Here is a 27,679-nt window from a genome sequence, read left to right on the forward strand (position 1 = left end):
CACCCAATACAGGATCACCCAGATTCATAAAGCAAGTCCTGAGTGACCTACAAAGAGACTTAGACTCCCACACATTAATAACGGGAGACTTTAACACCCCACTGTCAACATTAGACAGATCAACGAGACAGAAAGTCAACAAGGATACCCAGGAATTGAACTCAGCTCTGCACCAAGCTAACCTAATAGACATCTACAGAACTCTCCACCCCAAATCAACAGAATATACATTTTTTTCAGCACCACACCACACCTATTCCAAAATTGACCACATACTTGGAAGTAAAGCTCTCCTCAGTAAATGTAAAAGAACAGAAATTATAACAAACTATCTCTCAGATCACAGTGCAATCAAGCTAGAAGTCAGGATTAAGAATCTCACTCAAAACCGCTCAACTACGTGGAAACTGAACAACCTGCTCCTGAATGACTACTGGGTACATAACGAAATGAAGGCAGAAATAAAGATGTTCTTTGAAACCAACGAGAACCAAGACACAACATACCAGAATCTCTGGGATGCATTCAAAGCAATGTGTAGAGGGAAATTTATAGCACTAAATGCCCATAAGAGAAAGCAGGAAAGATCCAAAATTGACACCCTAACATCACGATTAAAAGAACTAGAAAAGCAAGAGCAAACACATTCAAAAGCTAGCAGAAGGCAAGAAATAACTAAAATCAGAGCAGGACTGAAGGAAATAGAGACACAAAAAACCCTTCAAAAAATTAATGAATCCAGGAGCTAGTTTTTTGAAAGGATCAACAAAATTGATAGACCGCTAGCAAGATTAATAAAGAAAAAAAGAGAGAAGAATCAAATAGATGCAATAAAAAATGATAAAGGGGATATCACCACCGATCCCACAGAAATACAAACTACCATCAGAGAATACTACAAACACCTCTACGCAAATAAACTAGAAAATCTAGAAGAAATGGATAAATTCCTCAACACATTCACCCTTCCAAGACTAAACCAGGAAGAAGTTGAATCTCTGAACAGACCAATAACAGGAGCTGAAATTGTGGCAATAATCAATAGCTTACCACCAAAAAAAGTCCAGGACCAGATGGATTCACAGCCGAATTCTACCAGAGGTACAAGGAGGAACTGGTACCATTCCTTCTGAAACTATTCCAATCAATAGAAAAAGAGGGAATCCTCCCTAACTCATTTTATGAGGCCAGGATCATCCTGATACCAAAGCCTGGCAGAGACACAACAAAAAAAGAGAATTTTAGACCAATATCCTTGATGAACATTGATGCAAAAATCCTCATTAAAATATTGGCAAACCGAATCCAGTAGCACATCAAAAAGCTTATCCACCATGATCAAGTGGGCTTCATCCCTGGGATGCAAGGCTGGTTCAATATACGCAAATCAATAAATGTAATCCAGCATATAAACAGAACCAAAGACAAAAACCACATGATTATCTCAATAGATGCAGAAAAGGCCTTTGACAAAATTCAGCAACCTTTCATGCTAAAAACTCTCAATAAATTAGGTATTGATGGGACGTATCTCAAAATAATAAGAGCTATCTATGACAAACCCACAGCCAATATCATACTGAATGGGCAAAAACTGGAAGCATTCCCTTTGAAAACTGGCACAAGACAGGGATGCCCTCTGTCACCACTTCTATTCAACATAGTGTTGGAAGTTCTGGCCAGGGCAATTAGGCAGGAGAAGGAAATAAAGGGTATTCAATTAGGAAAAGAGGAAGTCAAATTGTCCCTGTTTGCAGATGACATGATTGTATATCTAGAAAACCCCATTGTCTCAGCCCAAAATCTCCTTAAGCTGATAAGCAACTTCAGCAAAGTCTCAGGATACAAAATCAATGTATAAAAATCACAAGCATTCTTATACACCAATAACAGACAAACAGAGAGCCAAATCATGAGTGAACTCCCATTCACAATTGCTTCAAAGTGAATAAAATACTAGGAATCCAACTTACAAGGGATGTGAAGGACCTCTTCAAGGAGAACTACAAACCACTGCTCAAGGAAATAAAAGAGGATACAAACAAATGGAAGAACATTCCATGCTCATGGGTAGGAAGAATCAATATCGTGAAAATGGCCATACTGCCCAAGGTAATTTACAGATTCAATGCCATCCCCATCAAGCTACCAATGACTTTCTTCACAGAATTGGAAAAAACTACTTTAAAGTTCATATGGAACCAAAAAAGAGCCCACATCGCCAAGTCAATCCTAAGCCAAAAGAACAAAGCTGGAGGCATCATGCTACCTGACTTCAAACTATACTACAAGGCTACAGTAACCAAAACAGCATGGTACTGGTACCAAAACAGAGATATAGATCAATGGAACAGAACAGAGCCCTCAGAAATAACACCACATATCTACAACTATCTGATCTTTGACAAACCTGAGAAAAACAAGAAATGGGGAAAGGATTCCCTATTTAATAAATGGTGCTGGGAAAACTGGCTAGCCATATGTAGAAAGCTGAAACTGGATCCCTTCCTTACACCTTATACAAAAATCAATTCAAGATGGATTAAAGACTTAAATGTTAGACCTAAAACCATAAAAACCCTAGAAGAAAACGTAGGCATTACCATTCAGGACATTGGCATGGGCAAGGACTTCATGTCTGAAACACCAAAAGCAATGGCAACAAAAGCCAAAATTGACAAATGGGATCTAATTAAAGAGCTTCTGCACAGCAAAAGAAACTACCATCAGAGTGAACAGGCAACCTACAAAATGGGAGAAAATTTTCGCAACCTACTCATCTGACAAAGGGCTAATATCCAGAATCTACAATGAACTCCAACAAATTTACAAGAAAAAAACAAACAACCCCATCAAAAAGTGGGTGAAGGACATGAACAGACACTTCTCAAAAGAAGACATTTATGCAGCCAAAAAACACATGAAAAAATGCTCACCATCACTGGCCGTCAGAGAAATGCAAATCAAAACCACAATGAGATACCATCTCACACCAGTTAGAATGGCAATCATTAAAAAAGTCAGGAAACAACAGGTGCTGGAGAGGATGTGGAGAAATAGGAACACTTTTACACTGTTGGTGGGACTGTAAACTAGTTCAACCCTTGTGGAAGTCAGTGTGGAGATTCCTCAGGGATCTAGAACTAGAAATTCCATTTGACCCAGCCATCCCATTACTGGGCATATACCCAAAGGACTATAAATCATGCTGCTATAAAGACACATGCACACGTATGTTTATTGTGACGTTATTCACAATAGCAAAGACTTGGAACCAACCCAAATGTCCACCAATGATAGACTGGATTAAGAAAATGTGGCACATATACACCATGGAATACTATGCAGCCATAAAAAATGATGAGTTCATGTCCTTTGTAGGGACATGGATGAAATTGGAAATCATCATTCTCAGTAAACTATCGCAAGAACAAAAAACCAAACACCGCATATTCTCACTCATAGGTGGGAATTGAACAATGAGAACACATGGACACAGGAAGGGGAACATCACACTTTGGGGACTGTTGTGGGGTGGGGGGAGGAGGGGAGAGGGATAGCATTGGGAGATATACCTAATGCTAGATGATGAGTTAGTGGGTGCAGCCCACCAGCATGGCACATGTATACATATGTAACTAACCTGCACATTGTGCACATGTACCATAAAACCTAAAGTATAATAATAATAAGTAAAAAAACAACAAAAAAAGGAAACAACAACAACAACAACAAAAAGAAATTTTAAACAGTTAGTGCATATTAAACCTGGCACAAAGGAAAGCCTCAATAATTGCACTACCAGTAGTAGAAGTGATTGCTGTAGCCGGGTGTACAATCTTTTGGCTTCCCAGGGCCACATTAGAAGAATTATCTTGGGCCATACATAAAATACACTAACACTAACCATAGCTGATGAGCCAACAAAATTGCAAAAAAAAAATCATAATGTTTTACGAAAGTTTACGAATTTGTTTTGGGCCACATTCAAAGCTGTTCTGGGCCACATGCGGCCTGTGGACTGCAGGTTGGACAAGCTTGCTGTATAGTATCTTTGCCTGTGGCCATTGTCTAGCCTTTATAGATAACTTACAGTCAGTTGTGCATTGGGCCATTTGAAACCTTAAATCTTCTTACAAGTCCTTATTGTAACTTCATGTGGGCTCAGTTGGCAGCATAACAAGTGGCAAATGAATTAATTATGTATGATAGATTTTAACATTATTGTAGTAACCACTTGTTGGTTATTGTAACCGCTTGTTGACTGAATATAGGACTATGATAATTCACTGCTCAATTGTTTCTGTTTTCATCTAATGTGGAAACATTGGAATTGAAAAGTTTAATTTTTTTTTATTTGCACAAACTCATTTTAGGAGGAAACATAGGGCAAACTGACTCCCTGCATAATTGGGCCACTTACTAATTTTACAAAGAATCCATTACATGTTAAGCACAGCTTAAAAAAAAATAATAAGAATAACATTATTTCCCCTGATAGAATTAGAAAAAATAGTAATAATTTTAATTAACTTTTAAGTTAAAAAACTAAAACAAAAAAGGTCTGTGGAATAGAAAAAAAATTAAGAGCTTGAATAGGAAAAGAGGAAGACAGAGAATGAGGAGGCGTGGTTAAAAGTGAGGTAAGTTGGCTTTGATCCAGGTTCCACCAATTACTAGCCTATGGCCTTGGGTAAATTAAGCAGTGAAGCCGCCTCACTCTTCTTCTCTATTATATGGGAGTACTAATACCTGTGTTGGAGGATATTGTGATGCTCAAATGAGATATTTTAAACAAAGACTGAGTTTTTACTTTTCATGTAGATAGAATAGGATAATGATAAGAATGCACTGTAACAATAAAATAATTTCCTTTTGGCATGTAATTGGCCTAGAATTTATACTAGAGTCTTATGCTTTGATTTAATAATGTTTAAAGTTATGAAAAATAAGATGAATGGGCAAGTTAGGCAGTTATTGAAGAAACTGGGGAAACTCAGTATTAAGATTGCAGTTTGACTGGATATTAGCATCTTTGTTAAGCAGAGAGATTTGTTGTTCATGATGAAGAAGGTGATGATGATGATAATGACAGTTAATGTTCATTGAGTTCATAAGGTATGTTAGGCACTGTAAGAGCTATACAGGCAATCTTATCCAATCTTCACTGTAGTCAGATGAGGTAGGTTCAATCATTAAACTGATTTTTAAGTTGAGGAAAGTGTGGTTTAAAGAGGTTGAATAACTTCTTAGTATCTACAGTGGATATTGGGATTGAAGCCCTGGCAGGCAACCTTGATTCTTGACTGACAATGGCACCATAATGGATTTGACGGTACCTGTGGTTAACTTCTTGGGGACCCAAATCTTACATGGACTTTTGAATCTAAATGATGTAATCTCACCACGGAGTTTCTTGTTTCCCTCACATCTCAATTTCTCTCATCTTGTGTTTTACTATATGTAGTCAGGAAAAACCAAGCTCCTCTTTCAACACTTAGAAATTTCCTCGGCTAAATAGCCAATTTTATCACTTGCCAATCCTACCTTCTACAAAATGCTAGTATATGAACACAGTTCAATCAAGTTCTTTGCCACTTTATAAGAAGAATTTACTTTCCTTAATTATTCAATAACATGTTCTTCATTTGTCTGAGCCTTCATTGGTACCATCCCTATTTCTACGATTCTGAACAGGATTACTTATATGTTTTCCCAGAAGATGAAAACTTTATATATATCTCTCCTGTTTTCTTTCTGAGCCCTCACCAGAATCACCTTCCAAAGTCCCTTCACAGCAATGTCAACATTTTCTAGCATGTACCTTCCAGCCTCTCTACACGTTAACCGGTTCCAAAGCCACTCCCACATATTTAAGTATTTGTTAAGGCAGCACTCCACTTCCCAATACCAATTTCCGCTTTAGCTTGGGCTATTATAATAGAATACTGGTATTTATTTCTCATGGTTCTAAATGCTGGGAAGTCCAAGATCAAGGTGCTTAGCATAATTGGGTCTGGTAAGGCCCTCTTCCTGGTTTGCAGATGGCTGTGGTTTTGCTGTCTTCAAATAGTGCAAAGAGAGAGGAAGCAAGTTCTCTCAAGTCCGCTCTTATAAGAGCATTAATCCCATCATAGGCAAGGACTCCACTCTTATGACCTAATTATCTCCCAAATGCCTCATCACCACAGACCATCACGTTGGGGATTAGATTTTTAAGTTTCCTTAAATATTCAATAGTATTATTGTTTTGTTTTCTGTTTCTGTTTTATTATTTTCCTCCTGTATTGCTCATTGGAATGCACTCTGATGACCAAGTGTATCCAAATGGGAGATTATGTCTTGGGAGTATTTTTATTCTTGTTGGAAATTGGTGATGATTGGAAATATGATGAGTATGTGCAGTGCTGATGATTTGTCCAGTGTCCCCCTAGTTTGGAGATGTTGGTAAAATAAAATTAATTGAAAGGAGGAATTAACATGAGAATCAAGCCCATTATTAGTTTAAGAATGAATTTATCCTGAGAGAGATTATATAAACTCACAGAAACATCCATCGCTGCTTAAAACAATAAAAAAGAAACACAAGGGACAACAGAATGCAAATAGTGATTTAATGGCATAGTGGTGGTTTGACAGGTGAAAATAACAGAGTTCTAACAAAGGAGAATCAGAGGATCAGTCTTTGGGAAGGGAGACAGGCCCCCTTTTCTTTGGGAGGTATTAGGACAAGGATTGGAAGTAGAAGGAAAAGGAGACACTCCTTTCCTTAAACAAACCTAGCTACACTTCATCACACGCATCTCTGACTTTGATCCCTGTGGCAGGAAGCACTATTATTAAAATTGGGACTTACTGAGGTTTTCTCATGTAATTAGGAAAAGGAAAGGTGTGTTTGACAATGGAGCCTTTAGATCTAATTACCTGCAACCTAGTTGTGGCTCAGTGGTCAGAAGGGAGCCACGAATAGCACTTATTAATGTATTGCCTAATTTCCTTTTAAGGCACAGGGAGCCAGTAAGAAAGCTAGCTCCTAGCAGCAAAATATCTCAGAATCCAGAAACGATTTAGCAGTGCGGAAGAGAGATTTGCAGAAAAATGTCGAAGTTGCAGTTTTAAAAGTGATGAAACTTTCGGAACATGATACCAGTTGAAACTGCTGTCGGCTACCATGTCCCTGCAGCACTGCCTCTTGCAGCAGATTGTAGCCCCGCGGTGTTAACCCTGAGTGACTGTTAAGCTCCGTGAAGGGATGTGTTTTCAGACCCCCTGGTTTTCAGGCTGTGTCTGTTAATGTAGGGCATCTAATCTGTATGAGGGGGCTAAGGATGTAGTTCAAAAGCTGGTAGGGAGACATCCACTGGGAAGCAGGACTTGTCTTGGTAATTGCTTAAAAGAAATAAAGGCCCTTTGTCAAACCCTTCTCTTTATCTCCTGTATTCCCACTAGGAAAAAAAGTGGAGAGGAGAAAGAAAATATACAAGAATACTGATTTCGACTATTTTTTTCCTTTTTAAAATGGACATTTTCATTGATTAAGGAAAACAAAAGGAAGGAAACAAAGATAAGAAATCTAGATTTTGGTGCTCCTTGTTTGATATAGACAAATGGCCTCCTCCTTGCATTCTTCCTGATTAGGAATTTTGAAAAACTTTATGTCGAATGATGACATTCTGAAGCTCACTATCCTAAGAAAATGAGTCGTTGATAAATTTTTCTTTGCTTAGAAGCAGGAGATGATTAGCTGTATGCAAAGGGTCTTCATTTTGTGTCCTTTTTCCCCTCAGAAAATGGAGAGGTTGGTTGTTAATACAGACCAACAGTGTATTTCTGAATGATGTTATTTTCTGAATTAATGTAGCACTACTCTATTTTTTTTTAAATCCTATTTTGTAAATGTAAAGTTTTTATCAAAAATAAAGCAAACAAAAAGGAAAATCCCCCAAACCACCTAGAAAAAAATTAGGGATCACTTTTGAGGACTATTCTTATTCAGAGGAAATCAAGTCTATTTTGCCCTCTGAAATTAAATGGAATATGATTTTTTTTTTTTTTTTTTTTACTTCTAAAGGGGCCCTTCCAAGATTACTTCCTAGAATAGCTCTGGCTGATGTATTCTTGAAATCAAGTGAGACCCTGTCTTACTGTCATCGACATGAATCCCGCTTTTAAGGATGATGTTGGTCCTTGGATTAGCAGCTGCTACATAATTACTTTTGTCTATCTGATCGTTAATGTATAGAGTATCCATATAACTTGTTGAAAGCTAAACAAAAACCTACTTAGGTCAGTCATTTGATGTCATAAAACTGATTGTTTATAGCATTAAAAATTTTTTAACTGAATTAAATTAAATTGATTAGTATGAGTTACAGAGTAAAGAGAAGAAAGACACATAATAAGTTAAATAAAGGGCTCTGTGTTTTCTGAATGGTAGGAAAATTTCCCAGGGTACATCACCCTTATAATACTACTGTGGGGAAGTTGTTAACTCTTTTTAAAATTCTACTTCTAAGGATATTTGTCATCATCAGTAGTAACCTTTTCTCTTGCTTCAGATGTGTTAAGTCTTTACACTTATTAATTCTTTTATGTAGTGTTTGTAGTTTGTAGAAGGAAATTGATTTTCTTGTAATGGGAAAATCATCGCTCCTATTATGACATAAAACTTTAATTTGATGTCTCCTCCACTGACCCAAACTAATTACAGCAAAAACATGTTAACAAAGTGAGTAAAGTTCTTTCTTTCATGCATCAATTTTACTACTCAGGGCTGCCCCAGAAAGTCTTAAATGAAGGTGCTGCTCTGTTACCCTGAGACTGTGTGTGTGCACATGTATGTGTGTGTCTGGAGTAATCACTGTGACAGGCAGTGAAATATAGATGCTCGTGGTGAAACTTGAACTCCTCAGATCATCAGCTTCTAAGGAGCAAAGAAATATTAAAGGGGTTTATCAGTAATGGTTAGAACACACAACAGCTGAAAACATGGGCAGAGCTTTCTCTTTAATTTGGGCAGATTGGAATGCACCTCCCCAAATGAAACGGAAACAGTAAAATTTAAAAACTTTTATGAGTACCCAGCTCAGCTGCACCTGGCTGCTCTAATTGCCTTCAACCCAGTCATTACTGGGGAGGCAAGATGTTTAGCCACCAACAGCCCTTATTAATATATAATAGGAATTTACTTGTAAAACAGAATTATTGGGATGGCATGATGTCATTAAGACAGAGTGCTGACATTTCAGATTGTTTTATTTAGGGATGTTGAATTATAATTTAGGAGTGGAATATTCTGTTGGTAATTAATCACAATTTGGTACAACCTCAGTGTGGGTTAGGCGTATGGATACATAGAATTCAATGACTGTAGTACTCTTCTAATAAAGGCTGTGTTTGCGCAAATGCATGTAATTCTCATGAATTATCTATGGGAAAGAAAAATCTTCTCTAGTACTTTGCAGATGTGCAAAAACTGACCACAGCAGGTGTAAATAAATGAAATGTTTCAACAAGTCTGCCTCTGGATTTCTGTAAAAATGTGAAAGCCTCACAATTATAAAGCTGCCTGCAAATTTTCTTCGTGGTATCAATGATATAAGAAATGGGATACATTAATTTTGCTGGACCTCAAACTTAGAATCTGTCAATATGGCTCTGTGATTAATGGCTACAGATTTTACCTGCCTCATAAATATAATGGGCCTTGATTACTGAGCTCAGTTTGCAAAGCAATAGTTAACATGATGTCAACACTTCCGTTGTAAACCCCATTTTTGGAGGGGTTTATAACGTGGTCATAAAAAATCACGGGGGGATGACACTTTGAATATGAGGTCTTAGTCTGGTGAAACAAAGATATTTTCAAGAAAAGATTTAAGTGTTCCATTTACCTATTTGTAGGTTTATGAAGACCTAAGCTGCATATAAAAATTTCAAGTTTTATGTACTTTAAAGAGAAAAATTTTAAATAAATAGGATTTCTTATTGCTCATCTTGTTGAGTTTTTCTAAGGAAATACTCTATAGTTAGAGCATACATTTTAAACTGGAAGGAAACATTTTAAACATGGTATGGTACATAGCAGAAGATATTTAAAAAATCATTCTGTATTAATATCTTTGGGATTTTATGCCTGTTAGCCACATAAAAATCATATGTTTCAGATCTTCTCAACAAGAATACTAGGGCAAAGCTTAGTTTTTGCAAGCCTTGGAAAATACAGTATGAACTGAGCCACCTTGGCAAGACAATGTTGCACACAACAGAATACCTGATACTGGGTAATTAAGAAAAGAATTTATTTCTTCTAGTTATGGAGGCTGAGAAGTCCAGGGTTGAGGGGCTGCATCTGGTGAGGCCTTCCTCCAAGTGGGGACTCTGCAGAGTCCTGAGGTATGCAGACATGCCAGCCCAGGTCTCTCTGCCTTATCTTCTAAAGCTGCCAGCCCCAATCCCATATTAACCTATTAATCCATAAATGTTAATCCATTCACATCTTAAAGGCCCTACCTCTTAATACTGCCCATTGGGGATTAAATTGCAACACGAACTTTGGAGAGGATAAACATTCAAACCACAGCAGACAACAAACATCCTTTCTGACCTAGAACATAAATTGCCTCTTGTGTGAAGAGAGAGAGAGCCTGCCCAGAGCTGCTCCAAGGCCATCTCCATGTCTCCCTCCTGGGCATGGCGATGGCATGATGCTGCTTGCCCCCTGTGGGGTGCAATCACCCTTAGAAGCTCAGGATTTCTTCTGTGCCCTTACTGACCATGGCACAGAAAGACTAAAAGAACCCATACACTTTTTAATAGCCAGTACTTCTACAAGTTTGTGAGAGCAAACTTCCTGACGGAAAGCCAGGATTAACTCTCTTGGAATTTGAGGGAGGTTGGATTGGAGGCCGTGGTCAGAACCCAAACTTTTGAAGTGGGAGTTCAGCTCCCACAATGTACTTGACTTGGTGAATAGCTTAAGAGTTTTCATTTAAAGAGTCATCTCATAGTACTTTGTAATTGGTTCCAAAGCCCCTAGTTGGCCTGATGGAAAGGGTTTTTGTTGTTGCTGTTAGTTTGTTTTTGTTTTGGGGATATGGGGAGACTAGATTGTGCCATAAAATCAGTAAAGCAAAATTGTTAAACCCACAATGATACTGGGCAAGTGTTAGGTTTTTCTCTTCTCTTTCTGAGAAACTCCCTCTCTTCCTTCCACCCTCCCTCGCAAGGGGGCTTTTTCAGAAGGCAGCAGAAAATGTTGCAGTGTGATGGTTACAAGACTGACATATATTTCAGTATTGTTTGTAATGCCTGAAATATTTATCAAAATATACCCATGACATCTTCTGCCCTCATTCAATAATCCTGGAAACAAACAAGCTGTTTCACTATTTGCTTTATATTGTTAGATTTGTCATAAAATGTAAAATGTAGAAGCAATACCAATAATTCTTAGGCTGGCAGAAATTATTGGATGTTCCAGCCTGCTTGAGTAATAACACTGGGCCCTGGCATTGGGTAAGACAGTGTTGCAACAATGTTACAATGTTGTAAGCAACATTTCTTACCCAATGTCAGGGCCCAGTGTTTTTACTGGCTGGGTCAGCGGACAAGGCTTTTTCTTGAATAATGCTCACATAAAGAACTTTAAAAATGTATCTGATGGCCTGTGGGTTAAGGCAGCAATAGCACTAATTGACATAGTGATAAAGAAGTTTGTAGCACTGCATTTTGAAAAACACAAAATAATACAGCACTCTTGGCACTTCATATGCTGTGTGTATTTTAGTCTTCACAGCAACCCTATGAAGTAAGTGGTTGGTCGTGCTCTTACAGCTTTGCAAACAGCCTTAAAAAGTTTCCATACATTTTCTGAGATCACATAGCTTGTGAGCTGTGGAGCTGGGATGGGAAACAAGGTCTGTGTTATTCTGAAACCCATGGTACTCCCGTTATGTGTCAATAACTCATAGGTCAGGTACTAAAATATTCATAATCATGAGTTTATTCAGTAAATATCCGTTGAGTGGCTGTCATGTGGTAGGCCTTGTGCAGATTCTGGGGTTGTGATATGAATGAGACAGGCTTAGGGTATATGCACGAGTGGGGCAGGGATACTGAGACGTTACAGGAACTTACACTCGAGGCACAAGGGCTAAACTGAGAGATGTGAACCCCAAGAGAGCATGTGGAAGGGGCGCTTGATCTAGGGGTGAAGGGGTTCAGGCAAAACTTACCAGAAGCCGAAAAGCTGGAAGGCAATGGCCCCAGCCAGGTAGAGGGGATTTGGATGGGGGAAAACATTTTAATCCACAAGTACAGCAGAAGCAAAGGAGGTGAGAAAATGTGTTTCCATGCAGGAGAGGCCAGAGCACTCAGTGGTGGTCAGCTCTGGAAGGGCTTTGCAAACCCAGTTGGAGGAGTTTTGACTTTCTCACAGGCTGTAGGAAGGCACTGGTGGGTTCTGAGCTGGGACTGAGGTGCCCAGATCCGCATTTGAGAAGCTGACCCTGGCCACCTTGTGGAGCAGGGAATAGTAATGGTGACAGCGAGGCAAAGGCCCCCTTTGCAGTCACTGTGAGTGGAGTTGGGAGTGGACTCTGGTGATGTTCAGCAGGTGGATGCACAGTCCTTGGGGATTTATGGGATGTGAGGGGTTAAGGTTCCAGAGTGGGGCCAAGGATGGCTCATGGGTGGCTGGTGGGACATGTGCCTTTCACCCAGAAGAGGCTGCGAGGAGGGAGACCAGGGCAGGGGAGCTTCAAACATACTGCAGCCTGGGGAACTACCGGTTATACATGTCCAATAGGCAGCTGGAGCTGGAGGAAGAGATTTGAGAGCCATCAGCATACAGATATTAACTAAAATCACAGGAGAGGAAAGACCGTGTGGCATAAGAAGAGAACCTAAGAAGATTCCCGAGGTCAAAGACTCACCAAGGGTGGACAGAGAAAAGGGAGCCTGCACAAGAGCAGAGTGAACGGGCAGAGGCGGGAGAGCAACGGGAAGCCCAGGAAGGAGAGTTCAATGAGGAACACTTGTCAGCCCAGTGAAATGTTGCAGAGAAAGCCAAATAGACAAGGGCTGCAAGGGTGAGTGACATCCTTGCCTCCCCACGCCCCCATGCATTGTCTTGAAGGAGGTGATACTTTGGCATGATTTGTCTGAGAAATTCTACCAGGTCTTACTTCATTTTGTCAGAGGGACCTGTCTAAAGGATGCTTTAGCAGGCTAAAGTTTCAAGTCTCCAGATACTTTCTCATAATCGTCAAACATACTCTACTCTAAAATAGCCTAAGGACTTTTAAATAATAAACTTATTTGTTATCGCAGAATGTAGCATTTTTAGGTTGAAAGTAATTTTAGAGATCAACTTATTTAGCCCCTTAATATTACTGTCAGTCATTGATTTATTCTGTAAACACTTATTAAACTCTAGTATCATCCAGGTATATAGATTAATAGTTTTACTATAGTGATCTTTTTAAGAAAGCATAAGAGTGCAGCATTTTGTTATAGTGAAAATGGCATAATACGTGAATTAATAGAAATAGAGAAAATTCAGTCCATGTTAATTTTTTTCTCTCTCTCTGGAAAAATGGAAACACATATAAATGCAGATTGACCCATCCTCCACAAAGTTTTGAGTATCACAAACTCCCTGGCCTTGATGTTTTATTAAATTCTTCTCTGGGTTCTTGTCCCACTTCGCTCTCTGGTGGTGTCGAGGCTTCTGGGCAAGGGGAAAGGGTGGAGCAGAGGCCACTACAATGCCCCAGGCCCACCAGCTTGCGCAAGTGCGTGGACACTGTGTTCTGTAGCCCCAGGTACCTTTTCAAGTCCCTAAAACCCCAGCTAAGCAGCGTGAAGAAGTAGAACAGCTGGGTGAATGGCGCAGCTTGCTGCTTTTTGGTGCTGGTTATGACCAAGCCTTAGAAAAAGCATCTGGTGCCCCGAAGGGCTGGCTGCTCTCCCTCTTGCTCCCCTCTGCAGGCACAGCCCCCCAGGCGCTCCCGCACTCCTTCCTCCATGTTGGTGTTGGTTCCTCCGGGCTGGTCGAGCTGGTCATCCTGTCTTCGTTTACTGTTTATGTGCATGTGACTTCCTCATCGTTATGTGATTTCCTTGGGGAAGGGGTGGCTCCATTCCAGGCTTACTGAAGAGTAACAACACTGGGCTTAGCCCTGTCTCAAAATCTTAACCTGACTGGGTCACATCCCAGAGATGTCCCCCGCTGCCCTGAGGTCAAAGAATGCAAGACCTGCTTTATCTCTGCCAGCTGCCTTTCCTGTGCTGGTCCCCACGAGGTTTTCCTGACTTTTCCTCTAATTTACCAGCTTACTACTCTGTATCTTCTAAGGAACTTTGATGCCCTCCCTTCCCTCCTACAGGCACACCTTGCTTTACCACACTTGGCAGACAGTGCATTTTTTAACAAATTGTAGGTTTATTGCCATTTTCCCAATGGTATGTGCTTGCTTTATGTCTCTGTGTCACATTTTGGTAATTCTTGCAATATTTTAAATTTCATTGTTATTGTATCTGTCATTGTGATCTGTGATCGGTCATCTTTGACTTTACTATTGTAATTGGTGGTGCCATGAACTGCACCCATATAAGATGGTGAACTTAATCAATAAATATTTTATGTGTTGACTGCTCTATCAACAGGCCCTTCCTCTGTCTCTCTTCCTCTCCCTGGGCCTGCCTATTCCTGGAGACACCGCAGTGTTGAAATTAGGCCAATTAATAACCTTATGATGACCTGTAAGTGTTCAAGTGAAAGGAAGAGTAACACGTCTCTCACTTTCAATCAAAAGCTAGCAAGGATTAAGCTTAGTGAGGAAGGCATGTTGAAAGCCAACACAGGCTGAAAACTCGGCCTCTTGCACCAAACAGTTAGCCAAGTTGTGAATGCAAGGAAAAAGTTCTTGAGGGAAATTAAAAGTGTTACTCCAGTGAACACACGAATGATAAGAAAGCAGAACAGCTTTATTGCTGATATAGAGAAAGTCTGAGTGTTCTGGATGGAAGACCAACACAGCCGTAACATTCTCGTAAGCCAAAGCCTGATCCAGAGCAAGGCCCCAAGTCCCTTCAATTCTATGAAGGCTGGGTGAGGTGAGGAAGCTGCAGAAGAAAAGTTGAAAGCCAGCAGAAGTTGGGTTCATGAAGTATAGGAAACTAAGCCATCTCCGTAAGGTGAAAGTGCAAAGTGAGGCAGCAAGTGCTGATGGAGAAGCTGCAACAATTTATCCAGAAGATCTAGCTTGGATGACTATAAGCATTTTTACAAAGTATTTTTTAGCAATAAAATATTTTAAAATTAAGATATATACTTTTTAAAGACATAATGTTATTGCACACTTTATAGACTACAGTGTAGTGTAAATGTAACTTTATGTGCACTGGGAAATCAAAAAATTAGCGTGACTTGCTTTATTGTGATATTTGCTATTGCAGTGGTCTGGAACCAGACGAGCAGTATCTCTGAGTTATGCCTCTAGATTACTCCCTGATCCATGGTGCTAGCTGAACAATCAGCAGGGTTCATAAACCGATGCTGCAGTCAATAAAGGTTATTAACAGCATATTGAATGTTGTGATGAGATTATAAGAAAGCATTTGAAACATGGCCTGCTGCATAGTAAGTATAATTAAATGTTTCTTAATTAAAAATTTTAGAGAGGCGCCAAGTTCTTAAGTTCCTACTCAGTTCATCAGCAAGCATGTATTGATTTGCTTGTGGTTGTCATCCTTATCATTATTTTAATATTTGCTAACCTATGGGTAAACTCTCAGGTCATTTTTGTTCAGGAGACTTGTCAGTTTTATGATTTCTCATAATGAATTCTCTTAAGTGATATTTATATTTTATTTTGCTCCTCGTGGCTTAGTTTTCCAGTATTTCTTATTCTATATCAGTGTCTGTCAGAGAAAAATGGGATTGAAGATGTATTTTGAGTTAAGAAGTGATAAAAACAGAAGCTGGAGGCAGCTCCAAGTGAAGGTGGTTGCTGTGATGGAATTTGGTGATCAGAGTCCAAGTGAGGTACATCTTTTAAATTATGCGCATGGCCGGGTGTGGTGGCTCACGCCTGTAATCCTAACACTTTGGGAGGCCCAAGCGGGTGGATCACCTGAGGTCAGGAGTTCAAGAGCAGCCTGCCCAACTTGGTGAAACCCTGTGTCTACTAAAAATATTTTAAAAATTAGCTAGGCATGGTGGCGGGCACCTGTAATCCCAGCTACTTGGGAGGCTGAGGCGGGAGAATTGCTTGAACCTGAGAAGTGGAGGTTGCAGTGAGCAGAGATCATGCCACTTGCACTCCAACCTGGTCAACAGAGCAAACTCTGTCTCAAAAAAAAAAAAATTATGGGCATTTTAGATTTTCCATCTGTAAAGAAAAGAGGAGGAACAATGTAGCATCTCAGGTCCCTAGCAGTTCTAAAAGTCAGTTATTCTTGTTCTAGAGTACAGGCAAAACTATGGATGGCTTTTTGTTCCTACAATTTTTATGAACATTTTCACTGGCTTTAATATCCACGTCCAAAGTAACAGGGAAGGTAGGACTTTTCACCAATACTAAACTGATCTCCTGCTTCTCTTCTTGTCCAGTGTTTTCCACTTTTCCAAAATTTTTATCATGGACTAGTAGTGCAAGAAAAGGGGCCAGAGTATAGTGTCTGGATTCACTGTTCATAAATGGCATTACAAAAAAAACCCAGGTAGATCCTTTGAATTGTATATTTCATGTCAAGTGGCCCTCTCTCTATTCACCTGGCAATTAAGAGTTGGTTACATGAAATTAATCTGGTAGTAATACAATCTTCAATTCACAAAATAATTTTCTTTGCCTTTTAGTAGCAATGCAGCCTGCCTACCACAAGAGGGCAGTGTAGGTGATTGCATGAAGGAGATGGCTTCTGCAAAAAGAAATGACGTTTATGACACTAGTTTCCAGCTTAGAGAGCATTTTCACATGCACATATGACGGTCTCAGCAGTTCTCTGTGATGGGTGAAGCATGCATAATCGCTCCCATTTTATAGATAGAGAAACTAATGCTAGAAAGGCTTAAAGATAATTTGCATAGAGTTGCGCAGCTGATAAATGCCATCCAGTGCTTGAATCCAAGTCTCTTGCCACTATACCATCCTGCCCGTAAGCGGTACATTATCATCATACGAGCGACTTCCTAATGTAGAGCTGAGAGGCTGTACAAAGCTAGGAAACATCTGTTCTATGGGAAAAATTCTCAGTTTTTTTCATCTAACACAGCATCTTGTGAAAACTTTCAAGACTTATGTTTTCTTCTGTTCCATAAAGATGGGAAAGGCCAGGAATTATTTGTCTCATAAGTGCCACCATGCACAGCCATCATTGCAGTCTCAGTTGTTTTGAGCTAGATTACATAGTGGGTTTTAAATAGTAGATGGGGAGGAGAAAGAGGTCAAAGTGAAGGAGAAATCAGGACCCGGATGTACATAATCCAAATTACCACTTCCTCAGTTTCCATGGTGAACATGGAAATTCCCCATGGACTCCCAGAGCTCCAGCTCTTTAAGTAGTTTCAAAGGAGAAAGCAGAATACAGTAAAGGCAGAAGCAAGGCTAAATCAGAACCAAAACAAAGCACCCTGTTTTTGTACACCCAGATGAAGATTTTTCTAAGCTCCCAAATTCTAAGACCTAACACTGGGTGGCCTGCAAGCAGTCAGACAAGTGGTCACTTTGCTGGAGGACTTACATACCAAATTTATTCTACTGGGATTTTGCCACTTTTTTTTGTAGTTAAGGTGGTTCTATCAGGTAATTAATTTTAAGTGCTTTTATTTATTTGTTGTAGAAAAAAAACGCTCCAGTAGCCTTTTTTTTTGTGGTTATACCATTTGCCTGATGATTCATGAATTCAGATCTAAAACCAGAGTCGGTATAATCAATACGTGAAAAATAGGTGCTGCCTAATTGCCTTTCTAAATCAGTAAAATAATTAAAGCCTTTATAGTCTGGCCGATTAATGTATTGCACATCTGTATGGTCGGCTTAATAGGGAAAATGCTTGAGAAAGATAAAATCACAAGACCAAAAGCAACTAATAGCTGAAAAAAATTTCTATGTAGTTGATTAATTGTCCTCTTTTTTTCTTAAGAGACTAAACATTGAGTAAATCCTCCGAGTTTGTATAGTTCCGATTTAGTCAGCATTCCCATTGTAAAGTGCCAATGTTATAATTTTTCATTCATCATTTTCTTAGATTCCAATGTAAGTGTCATTGTTGTATTTAGTGAAAGAATACAAATATTTATTTTAACATTCTTTAAACAGATTCTTAGTGGAGGGTAGGGCTTTCTAATGCTCTGCAGCTGGGTTTCGGGCTTTAAAATTGGCTGTCGTCTACACACTAAGATCTCTGCAAGTACTCAGCCGCAGAGAGCAAAATCCCACTTGACAAGCAGTCTCTAGATATGGATTTATGCAATAGGATGTCATGTTTACTTTGGACCTGCTATGATCTACCTGGAAAAATTTCCCTATTATACATTTATTAAAAAATTCTAAATATATATTTGCACAATGTTTTCTTATGGAAACATCTGTAAGGAATTATTAACTTACTCATTTCCACACGGGATTTTTTTTTTTTTTTTTTTGAGAGAGAAAGACAGCAATTGTGTAAGCAAACCGGAGAATAACTATGAACATAATACATTTAGAATTCACTATGAATTCCACTTGGATTTTCTTTCGTTCTCATGTTGGTGCAGATAGATAACATAATTGTTATCCTAACCGGAATTCAGAATTTTCATCTCATTCTGATTTCCTTAAACATTTTTAGAATTTCATCAGTCTTTTTTAGCAAAGCCAGTCATGGGAGGAGTTCAGTATTGACCTTTTTTCTTTTCTTTCTGGTTAGCCTGCATTGAACCCTTGGCCTTACCCCAAGTGTATGGGTGGTATATGTTTTTAAATTGATATATCAATGTTGAATTTTTATTGTCACAGTTTCTGTTCATGCTCCCTTCAAACCTTTCATTTATTTGTTTCTGAACCTTGGATATCTCATAAAAATGTCACCATTGTGGTTGAACATTAAGCACCTTCCCATTTTGCTCTGGGCCGTTGAAATAAATTTGGACCAGGTGCTCTGCTCATAATGGAGCCCCTTGAAGTGCTCTGATAATGAGCCGGGAGCGGAAGCTGTCAGCCTTCAGCTGGCTTGAAGAATGCAATTAGAGCAGTTTTAATACTGCAGAGAGACCCCATCCAATCAAGGCCATTTGAGTTAAACCAAGTCTAGAATCCTAAACATGTACTTTTAAGCTTGTCGGCTTTGTCTCTGCACTGAGAATGGGGAGAACACATTCCTGTACAATGGATCCATTTTATGTCCAAGAGAAAAAAAATGCTCTGAATACCTGTAGAAGTTCTCTATCTCTTGTCTCTCCCATTATAATGTCATTATGACCATATTTACAATCTGATGTCACTGTGGTCAAGATAACCAGTGTCAAATTAAGTTTCAAATGAATCAAGGACTTAGCAAGCCCATTTCTAGAAATCCACCCTAAAAATAGTGCACAGCCTTTTTTTTTTTTAATAGCAAAAAACGGGATTCACCTAAATATCCATTAATATGGGGAGTGCTTAAGTAAAGTATATTCACTATAGGAAACACTATGCAGCCATTAAAAAGAATAATACTGTCTGTTTTATGTTGTTGAGTAAAGTAAGTCACTTATAGAACAGTTTACAGAGCATGATGTGTTTCTCGGGGAAAACCAACCAATTACAATATACATTTATAGGTAGACAGAGAAGGTTTGGAAGAAAGCATACTAAATTGTTTATGGTAAAAATCAGGAAAAGTGGAGATGGAGGGAGGTAAAGTTTTTTTACTCTCCATATGTGTGTATTTTAAAATTATTTTCTCATATTTACTTAAATACTTTTTATATTCTAGGGATAGTTTAGCTCACTATCAGGTAAATGCCTTGTTGTAAGTAAATAAATGAGCTTCTGTGGTCCAGGAGGAGTTAATACCAGAAGGGTCCTTAATCCCTTCTGGTGTTAAGGGATGCTGGGGCATAGTGATGATGAGAAGGGTTGCATTCTTCATTCTGGAAACTCCTTCCAACAGCCCTGTGGGGTAGATGCTGTTACACTTACTTTATACCCGAGGATGCACAGGTTTGGAGAGATGTGTTGATTTGCTGGGTCACAAATTTGCAGTGAGTGTCGTAAGGCTTTGAACCCAGGTCACCTTGGCTCCAGCGACATGCCCATAACCTCTTCCCTTTTTCCTGCTTGGTTTCTGAGGACAGTTCTTTAAAAGCGGATTTGATTTCCTGGGACCTGTGTCCTTTCCCTCTTCATTTCTTTCAAGAAAATGAGGACACAATTCAGGGGTAGTTGTTATTGTCCTTAATGGTTGACATTTTTTATAAATGCTTAGACTAGTCATTAAGAAGTCTCATTCTGTGCTCATGGGATTCACAGTGGATTCTCCAGTGAGTGAAGTCTTTGTCCTAAATTGAGGCAGTGTATAATAATGTCAGTTAATTTCATTTGAAATATAATTTAAAAATAAATAATTTCACACATCAGACAAGCCAGGGTTGTCTTCATTAATGAGAAATATTATGCAAAATTTAAAGATCAGAATAATTATAAAAGTATTATAATAAACTCCTTTATAAACTTACTCCTGCTAAGTAGTAGCTTACTCAAATAGCTCATTTCTTCTAACATATTTATTAAGCCACAAATCTTTTTTGATTTCATAAAAATAAGCTTATTTCATCAACAAAAACTAGTACTCTATATGTATGTGTGTGTGTATACATAAGTACATACATATATGTATTTCTGTTTCTGATTTTTAAAAACTCTCCACAATGTTTTGTTTGTTTCCCATATCTTCCTTAGGTTGGATTTCTGCTTCATATGGGATACTGCTTTCCTGTTGCCTTTTTAAGGTGTTGTGCATAATATTAAAATCTCATTTCAGGTTTCCTCTCTATTCCATGACTCAAACTTTGGAATTATTCCTATGAAAGAAATAATTACTAAATTTAGCCACAAGTTAGCCTCTTCCAGTGACCTTAACAAACATTTCCTGGCCCTTCTTCTGGCACTGTGACACTGACTTTTTAACTTATTTGGGGCAAATTAATTACTTAGGACAAATAATGTAAACATCCTTGCCCAGGGGCCTAGAAAAGTAAGAACACATAGGTAGACATGAGGCACTTAGAAAATGTTGCAATGACCCCTGTACAGTACTGTTAGCTAATTTTATAATAAAGCATAAGAAAGCAATAGAATACATTGAAGGGAAAAAGCCTCACCTCTAATTTTTTTTTTTTTAACTAAGTAAACTTTGTTTTCAAGCATCTACTCTTAAATAATTGAATTTACTTGGCATTTAGGTTCCTTTTTCTTATGCAATTTCTTTCTAATTATGATTATTTTATTTTATGTTTTCCTTCTTATTAACCCCTTTGACCATGTAATCATGAGACTATCACTGGACCTTCTCTCCCTTTGTTGCAAAGAAAATTCACACATCCAGGGGCTTCTGCATGTAGAAGGTGAGTTTCTTTGAAAATGGCCACAACAGAGTGGTTTTTCCTCCTGGGGTTGCCAGCCAGCACTGCCCCGGGCAGGGGCAATAATGCAGACGTGACGTAAATAGGCATGTTCCCCGTGATGAGACATGAGGGCTCCTTATTCTTCCCAAGAGACTGTGCCTCAGTGGTTGTAAGTGTACCTTGTAAAATTGTCCCCCGGGAGAATACTTTAGGCCAAATTATTAAGACACAGCCTAACAAACTACTTTGATTTACAGTGAAAATAAAGCAAAATGCAAAGATTCAGGTCCAGAGAGTCAGGATGGGAGTCATGTGGTCCTGGCTTTGATTTTCAGTCCTTGGGTGCGCCCTTGCCTGAGAGAAAGGGAGGGGAGGCAACCTGAAGTGATCACACTCCAGGGCAAATCTGAGGACTGACCTTCCTTCTCAGTATAAAGGAGCCCTACAAACAACAGCATGGATGGGTGTGTGGGCTTCATGGGAAGCCCAGAGACCAGGTCTCCAGCCAGGCTCCGGCACGACGAGCTCTGCTAACTCAAGTACCCTGTAACCTATCTAGATATTAGTTGCTTATTTTAAAACATAGGGGATTGGAGAGGGTCCTCTCCAACTCGGATGAAGGAAATTTAGAAGAAGTAGTGTTGTGTTTTGTGTGAAAGGAAGATTGTGGGTCACACATTGCCCACTGCTAACACCTACCAATAGTGCTATTTTAAAAAGTCATGTATTTTTATACTGAGGCAAGGCTGGAGTTTCCTTTTCTGAGGTTTGGGAGGAGGGGAACAAGGTGAGAGAGGTTGTCTTTGTACTTTTCTTAAATATATAATTTTTTTTGGTTATTCACATAATGTCATCACCATTTTGGTTTTTAAAAAATATGCATCCGGAGGAAAATCTGAAAGGTGTATGCAAGTTTATATAAACTATTTTCTAAAAATTAAAAATACATGCACATGACTTGAAAAATTTAAATGATACAAAGAAAGGTAAACTCATCCTTCCCTGATCCTCTAACCCCATCCCAACTTTTGAAACAACTGTTAAGTGTTTATATCTTTCCTTCTGAAATGTTAATTATACATGTTTTGGTGGGGGGTGGTGGAAGGGAGCTGAATTGTGGATGGTTTCTATTTTTTCTTTAGTTTATCTTTTCTAATTTTTATAATTACTTCTAGTCTTTTTAAGTTTTATCCAAGAATTTGTATGTCTGGAGATACTTATCTCAAAAGTGAAGCAATGCCAATTTACCTTAAAGACCTGACTTTGGGAATTGTTATATGCTATTTAAGCATAGAGTTGCATATAGCCATATCCGTAAGTAAATATGGTAACAATTATTTGAAATGAACTTTATTCTTCAGCCTGAACAGATTATATTCTATAGTAGGCTCATGCCGTTTTGTTAATTGCATTAATTATTTATTACATACTGCCATTTCGCACAGTTCAGTGGGTTGTGGGAAGTTGATTATAGCAGTTTGTTTCAAGTCAGTTTTACACCCTGGTTGACAAAATCATCACACTTTCTCACTGAAATGAAAGAGCTGGAATAATGCTTGGGGCAATTATAACAGATGCAAGGTTAAGGTGCAAACTGTGTGTGAAGCCCAGCCACCATATTTTTAATGAGATCCAGTTTATGCAAGCAATGTATACAGTGTTTCCTTTATTCATCTTCTCAGAAGTTCTTCATTTTGATGGATTGTAGAACAGAAGACGTGTTTGATTCAGACACGTCTCCCAGACTTCATACTACGATGTTAAACTTACAACATCATGAATTTCTTCTTTAACATTGTCTGTCTTCTGACAAGAAAACAAAAGTTAAAATCAGCTCTTTTGTATTGTTAGTAGTTTCATTACATATTTTTGGAATAAGAAATGCCGAGAGCTTGTTAAATATGGAATCACTTGAAACAGCACGATCTCTCCTGAACCCGAGCAGTAATAATGCAAATCGAAAGCAGCTTCCTCCTCCGCAAATTTGCACTTTTTCTGATCACAGATGTGTCCTTCCATGTTGCCTGTCTTTGTAAACCAAGCATATTTTTGTCATCACCTGCAAACCCTTTAATCAGCTGTAAGTGCCGTCACTGGATAGAAGGTCCGTCCTTGGGTCTGTATGTGGGTGGCAAATGGTAAGTGAAAGGTTTCACTGAAATCTTGGCAGATTAGGAGCTGGTTAAAAATACTTTTATGGGACATACTAACTTTTGTGTATTAATATATTTATTGAAAAACCAAAATCTTTCCAAATGGTTCTATGAGGAAGGAAAGAAACGAGAGTTGAATTATAAAAGTTTGAAATGAGGATTAAAGATTTTTTGAGGGCAGTTGAGGCAGGGTTTTCAGAATTTGCATTTAGCCACTAAACTGTAGATGCCTGCTGGTGTTGGAGTCGACAGAGGTGTATCTGCTGAGGGTACTGTATTAGGTCTTTGTCCTGGTATATAAAAGTGGAAAAGTATGCTGTGATGAGCTCTTTTCATAACGTTATGAACGCAGGTCTTGCCTGTGACTTAGAACAGTCTCTTTTGGTGTCAAACCTCCCTGTGCACTGGCTTCTGGCCACATCTAGTTGGATCTTTGTATCACACCGCATTGCTTGCTGACCTGTAGTATTTCGCTACACACAGGGATTCTGGCTCTCCAGAGCCGATTCCGTTTTAGGCAGCTGCCTTCCCCATGTAGGAATACTCTGTTTATCTTGCCTTCACCTGGTAACCAGTTCTAGGTAAGATGCCTGCTGGTCATGGCCCTGTTCCCACGAAGGTATTCACAGTTTTCATTTCAGTCAATCAAATTTATTGAGTGTCTGCTGTGTGTGTGCAGTATGCAAGTGCTGGGGATAGAAAGATGAATAAAACCACAGTCTGTGCCCTCGAGGAGCTCACGCTTTAATAGGGGATTTTGGATGACCGTAATGCTTCAGGACTTAGTAAGAAATAAGCCCGAGTACTTGTGAAATGTTAGGCTTTGTTGATGAATGTCATGAAGAGAATATGTGCCTTTCTATTGCCTTCACACTCTACCTCTGGCCCTCCGTGCTGTTCAAATGCCCATCTTCCTGCTGCCTCCTCTACCTTGGAAGATTGCAGGGCTTGGAGGGAGCTTGTTCTAAAGTCTAAGAAGAGCTAGATGATTTGTGACACTTTCTTTAGACCAGCTGCCACTGACAGCCTGCCCGGAGCCGGACATGGGGCAGGATCATGCCGGGATTGCTGTGACTGGATGGTGGAAAATTTTGCGAAACATCTGTTCTGTTTGGAGGGGCCAAATATTTTTAAAAACATGTGCTTAGCCAAAGCTCATATTTCACAAAACCTTTGCAAATATCTAGAAGCTTTTCTTCTTTTCCATGTGGACATGGAAGCAAAGGAGAGGAAAATGTGGCCACATGTATGTTTTCAACTTCTTATTTCCAAGTATTTGGCTTTTTCAGGGATGAGAACCAATCAGATCACTTCCGTGAGGTATGCTGTGCCTCTAGACTGTTCTCTCTCTTTTGGATAGATACATGAAGTCTTGAAGAAAGAAAAATTTCTCTAAACACAATGGGAGAGATTACAGTAACGCTATCAAGCTGTAGTTTTAATTGCTTGAAAATAAACGAAGAAAAAGGTTCACAGCTGTTTGAGAGTGAAGACCAATCAAGGGCAGAACAACAAAAAAAGCTCCCCTTTCCTGGGATGACTGCCAGGACTCAGCTCTCCACATCTGAAGACGTTTTACAAAGTGCAGTGTGCCGTGAGCAGGGAGGGAAAGGCATCCAGAGAAGGCGCGGGAGGACCTGAGTGAGGAGCCAGGTCCTGGCTTCATCCCAGTCTGTGGGCCTCAAGGTCAGGGGAGTAATGAGCTCGTAGCCAGACAGACCAGGATGACAGGGACTTCTTAGGGGACAAGTATGAGTTTGTTCAAACTTGGGGGCATGAGTTTTTGAGAACACTTCTCAACGCTCAGCATGGCGAATGCTGCAGACCTAGCATGGAGCCGTACCTGGCACCTCCAGGAGAAAAAAGCGCCCCAAACTCTAAAGCTAAAGGCCTCTGCACACGATTGCCTGTGAACCAGAGGGTTGGAGATTAGTTTTCTCCCCCCTTAGGTCATGATGTATGTTCCAAGTTGGGCATGGAGAGCAGCTCTTCCGCCCTTTGAACCCGGTACAGACCCAGGAAACCTGGGCCTCTCCCTCGGTACCTCTCATTACAGGTGCATGGCTCAGGCTCATGGAACAAATCAGCTGACTTTTCCTTTGTTTCTTAATGCTAGGGAGCAGGCAGGGAGCTAAAGGCCAAAGGAAGTAGAGGCACTTGTCCTTAAGACTATCTTTAGTGAAGTGAAAGGTGCAGAATCTGCCATTTGTCATGTCACCTTAGAACAAGGCAAAATCCCCAGTGTACAGACATCCAATTGGTGTGCCATACTTGATCTCCAGGTTAAAATATAATACAGCTATCATGCATGAGTCTCACTGTGAAAACAGCTGATTGGTGAGGAAGGTCAGTTCTCACTAAATTGGAGAGATGAAGCTGTGAGATCAAGAGGAAGCAGCGCTGAGCTGGGAGTCCAGATAGCTGGCTCTGCTCTCTGCTCTGCCACCAGCTGTGGTGCTGGTTAAGTTACTGGGCTCTTCCATCACCTCTCTGCCTTGTCAGTAGGCAGATTGGATGATGTGTAAGTTCCTCCTGTGCTGAAGATCCTTGAACTGAAGACCTGATTTCCAGAGCCCAGGGAACATCTTAGAAATGGAGTAAATTACATGAGATTTTCCCAGGGGAGGCCTTGATCACATTTTGTACAACATTCAGTCATGCATGGTTGCTATGATACCAGGCAGCATTTTGAAACCATACACAGGGATGAGTCTTTCAGTCAGTGGCCTAAACCATCTCCCTTTGCTGCAGAGCCAGCTTTTCTGCAATTCCAGGGGAAAGTATGGGCAATTGTTAATGCCCCAAAGATTTTATGTGATTTTAAAACAAAGTGGCCAACAGTGTCAACATTATTTACCAGTGACTCGTGTCTTTTTTTTTCTTTGTCCTCCTCCTTTTTTTAAAAAATAACATTTCCTTGGCCTGTTAATTTCTCTGTTCTATGTTGCGTGTATGGAAAAGTATCTCAAAATCTCAAAACCTATAATGTAAACCTCTCAATTTGCTTTACTTTTCCTGCTCTTGAGATTTTCATGTGGCCCTGATTAAAATTTTAATTTGTCAGTAGAGTCAAATCTTATTAGTGCCATTCCAGCAATTGGGCACTGGGATCATTTGCAAGGTCTTCAGGGAAGTTTGCCTTTGCACAGTTTAGGAAAGATTCTGTTAATTAGGTGAATGGTATAATTGATACGACAAGAGGATTGTTTAACTTAAGGGAAGCAATTTATTATGCATGCATGAGAAGCTTCTAGGTATTTACTGACCAATTGCATGCCCAATACGTATCCTTTTTGTATTTTAGAGATAATCATCTTATATTATTTACCTCCTAGCCCAGTTTTTGGCACACTTGAAAGTACTACAAATTGTCTTTAAAAAAAAAAACTAGGCTGAGCACGGTGGCTTACGCCTGTAATCCCAGCACTTTGGGAGGCCGAGGTGGGCAGATCATCTGAGGTCAGGAGTTCGAGACCAGCCTGGCTAACATGGTGAAACCCTGTTTCTGCTAAAAATACAAAAAATTAGCTGGGCTAATTTTTTGCACCTGTGATCCCAGCTACTGCGGAGGCTGAGACGAGAAAATCACTTGAACCCGGGAGGTGGAGGTTTCAGTGAGCCGAGATTGCACCATTGCACTCCAGCTTGGGCAACAAGAGCGAAACTCTGTCTCAAAAACAAACAAACGAAAAAAACTACTTAGAAGCAGAAGGAGACGGGAAAGGACACTAGGCTGAGAGACTGAGGCTGAAGTCTAGGTTCTGTTCCTCGCCTCAGCACTGATTAGCAAGTGAGCGAAAGTCATTTATCCCATCTGTACAGTTTGAAGATTGGTTTGAGCACCTGCCGAAGTCCCCTTCCAACCTATTTTGACACTGAGATTTCACAAATTCAAACGAAATTGCCCTACTTGGTTCAAATATGTTTTTCT

At 39.5% G+C, this 27,679-nt stretch overlaps 1 protein-coding gene across 2 annotated transcripts in view; it reads left to right on the forward strand.

Moving 5' to 3' along the window:
• JAZF1 (JAZF zinc finger 1) overlaps positions 1-27,679 on the forward strand; it is a 354,660-nt gene that overhangs the window by 92,289 nt on the left and 234,692 nt on the right. Inside the window, exon 1 of one of the 2 annotated variants that reach the window (XM_054495753.2) lies at positions 23,576-23,733. The exons of the other annotated variant lie outside the window; for it this stretch is intronic. Within the exon in view, the coding sequence (XP_054351728.1) occupies positions 23,718-23,733 (16 nt within the window). The 5' untranslated portion in view covers positions 23,576-23,717. Of the gene's footprint in view, positions 1-23,575; positions 23,734-27,679 lie in introns of those variants that run through there. 2 annotated transcript variants of the gene reach the window in all.

This window comes from Pongo pygmaeus, chromosome 6, assembly GCF_028885625.2.
Source record: "Pongo pygmaeus isolate AG05252 chromosome 6, NHGRI_mPonPyg2-v2.0_pri, whole genome shotgun sequence".
Lineage (NCBI taxonomy): Eukaryota > Metazoa > Chordata > Mammalia > Primates > Hominidae > Pongo > Pongo pygmaeus.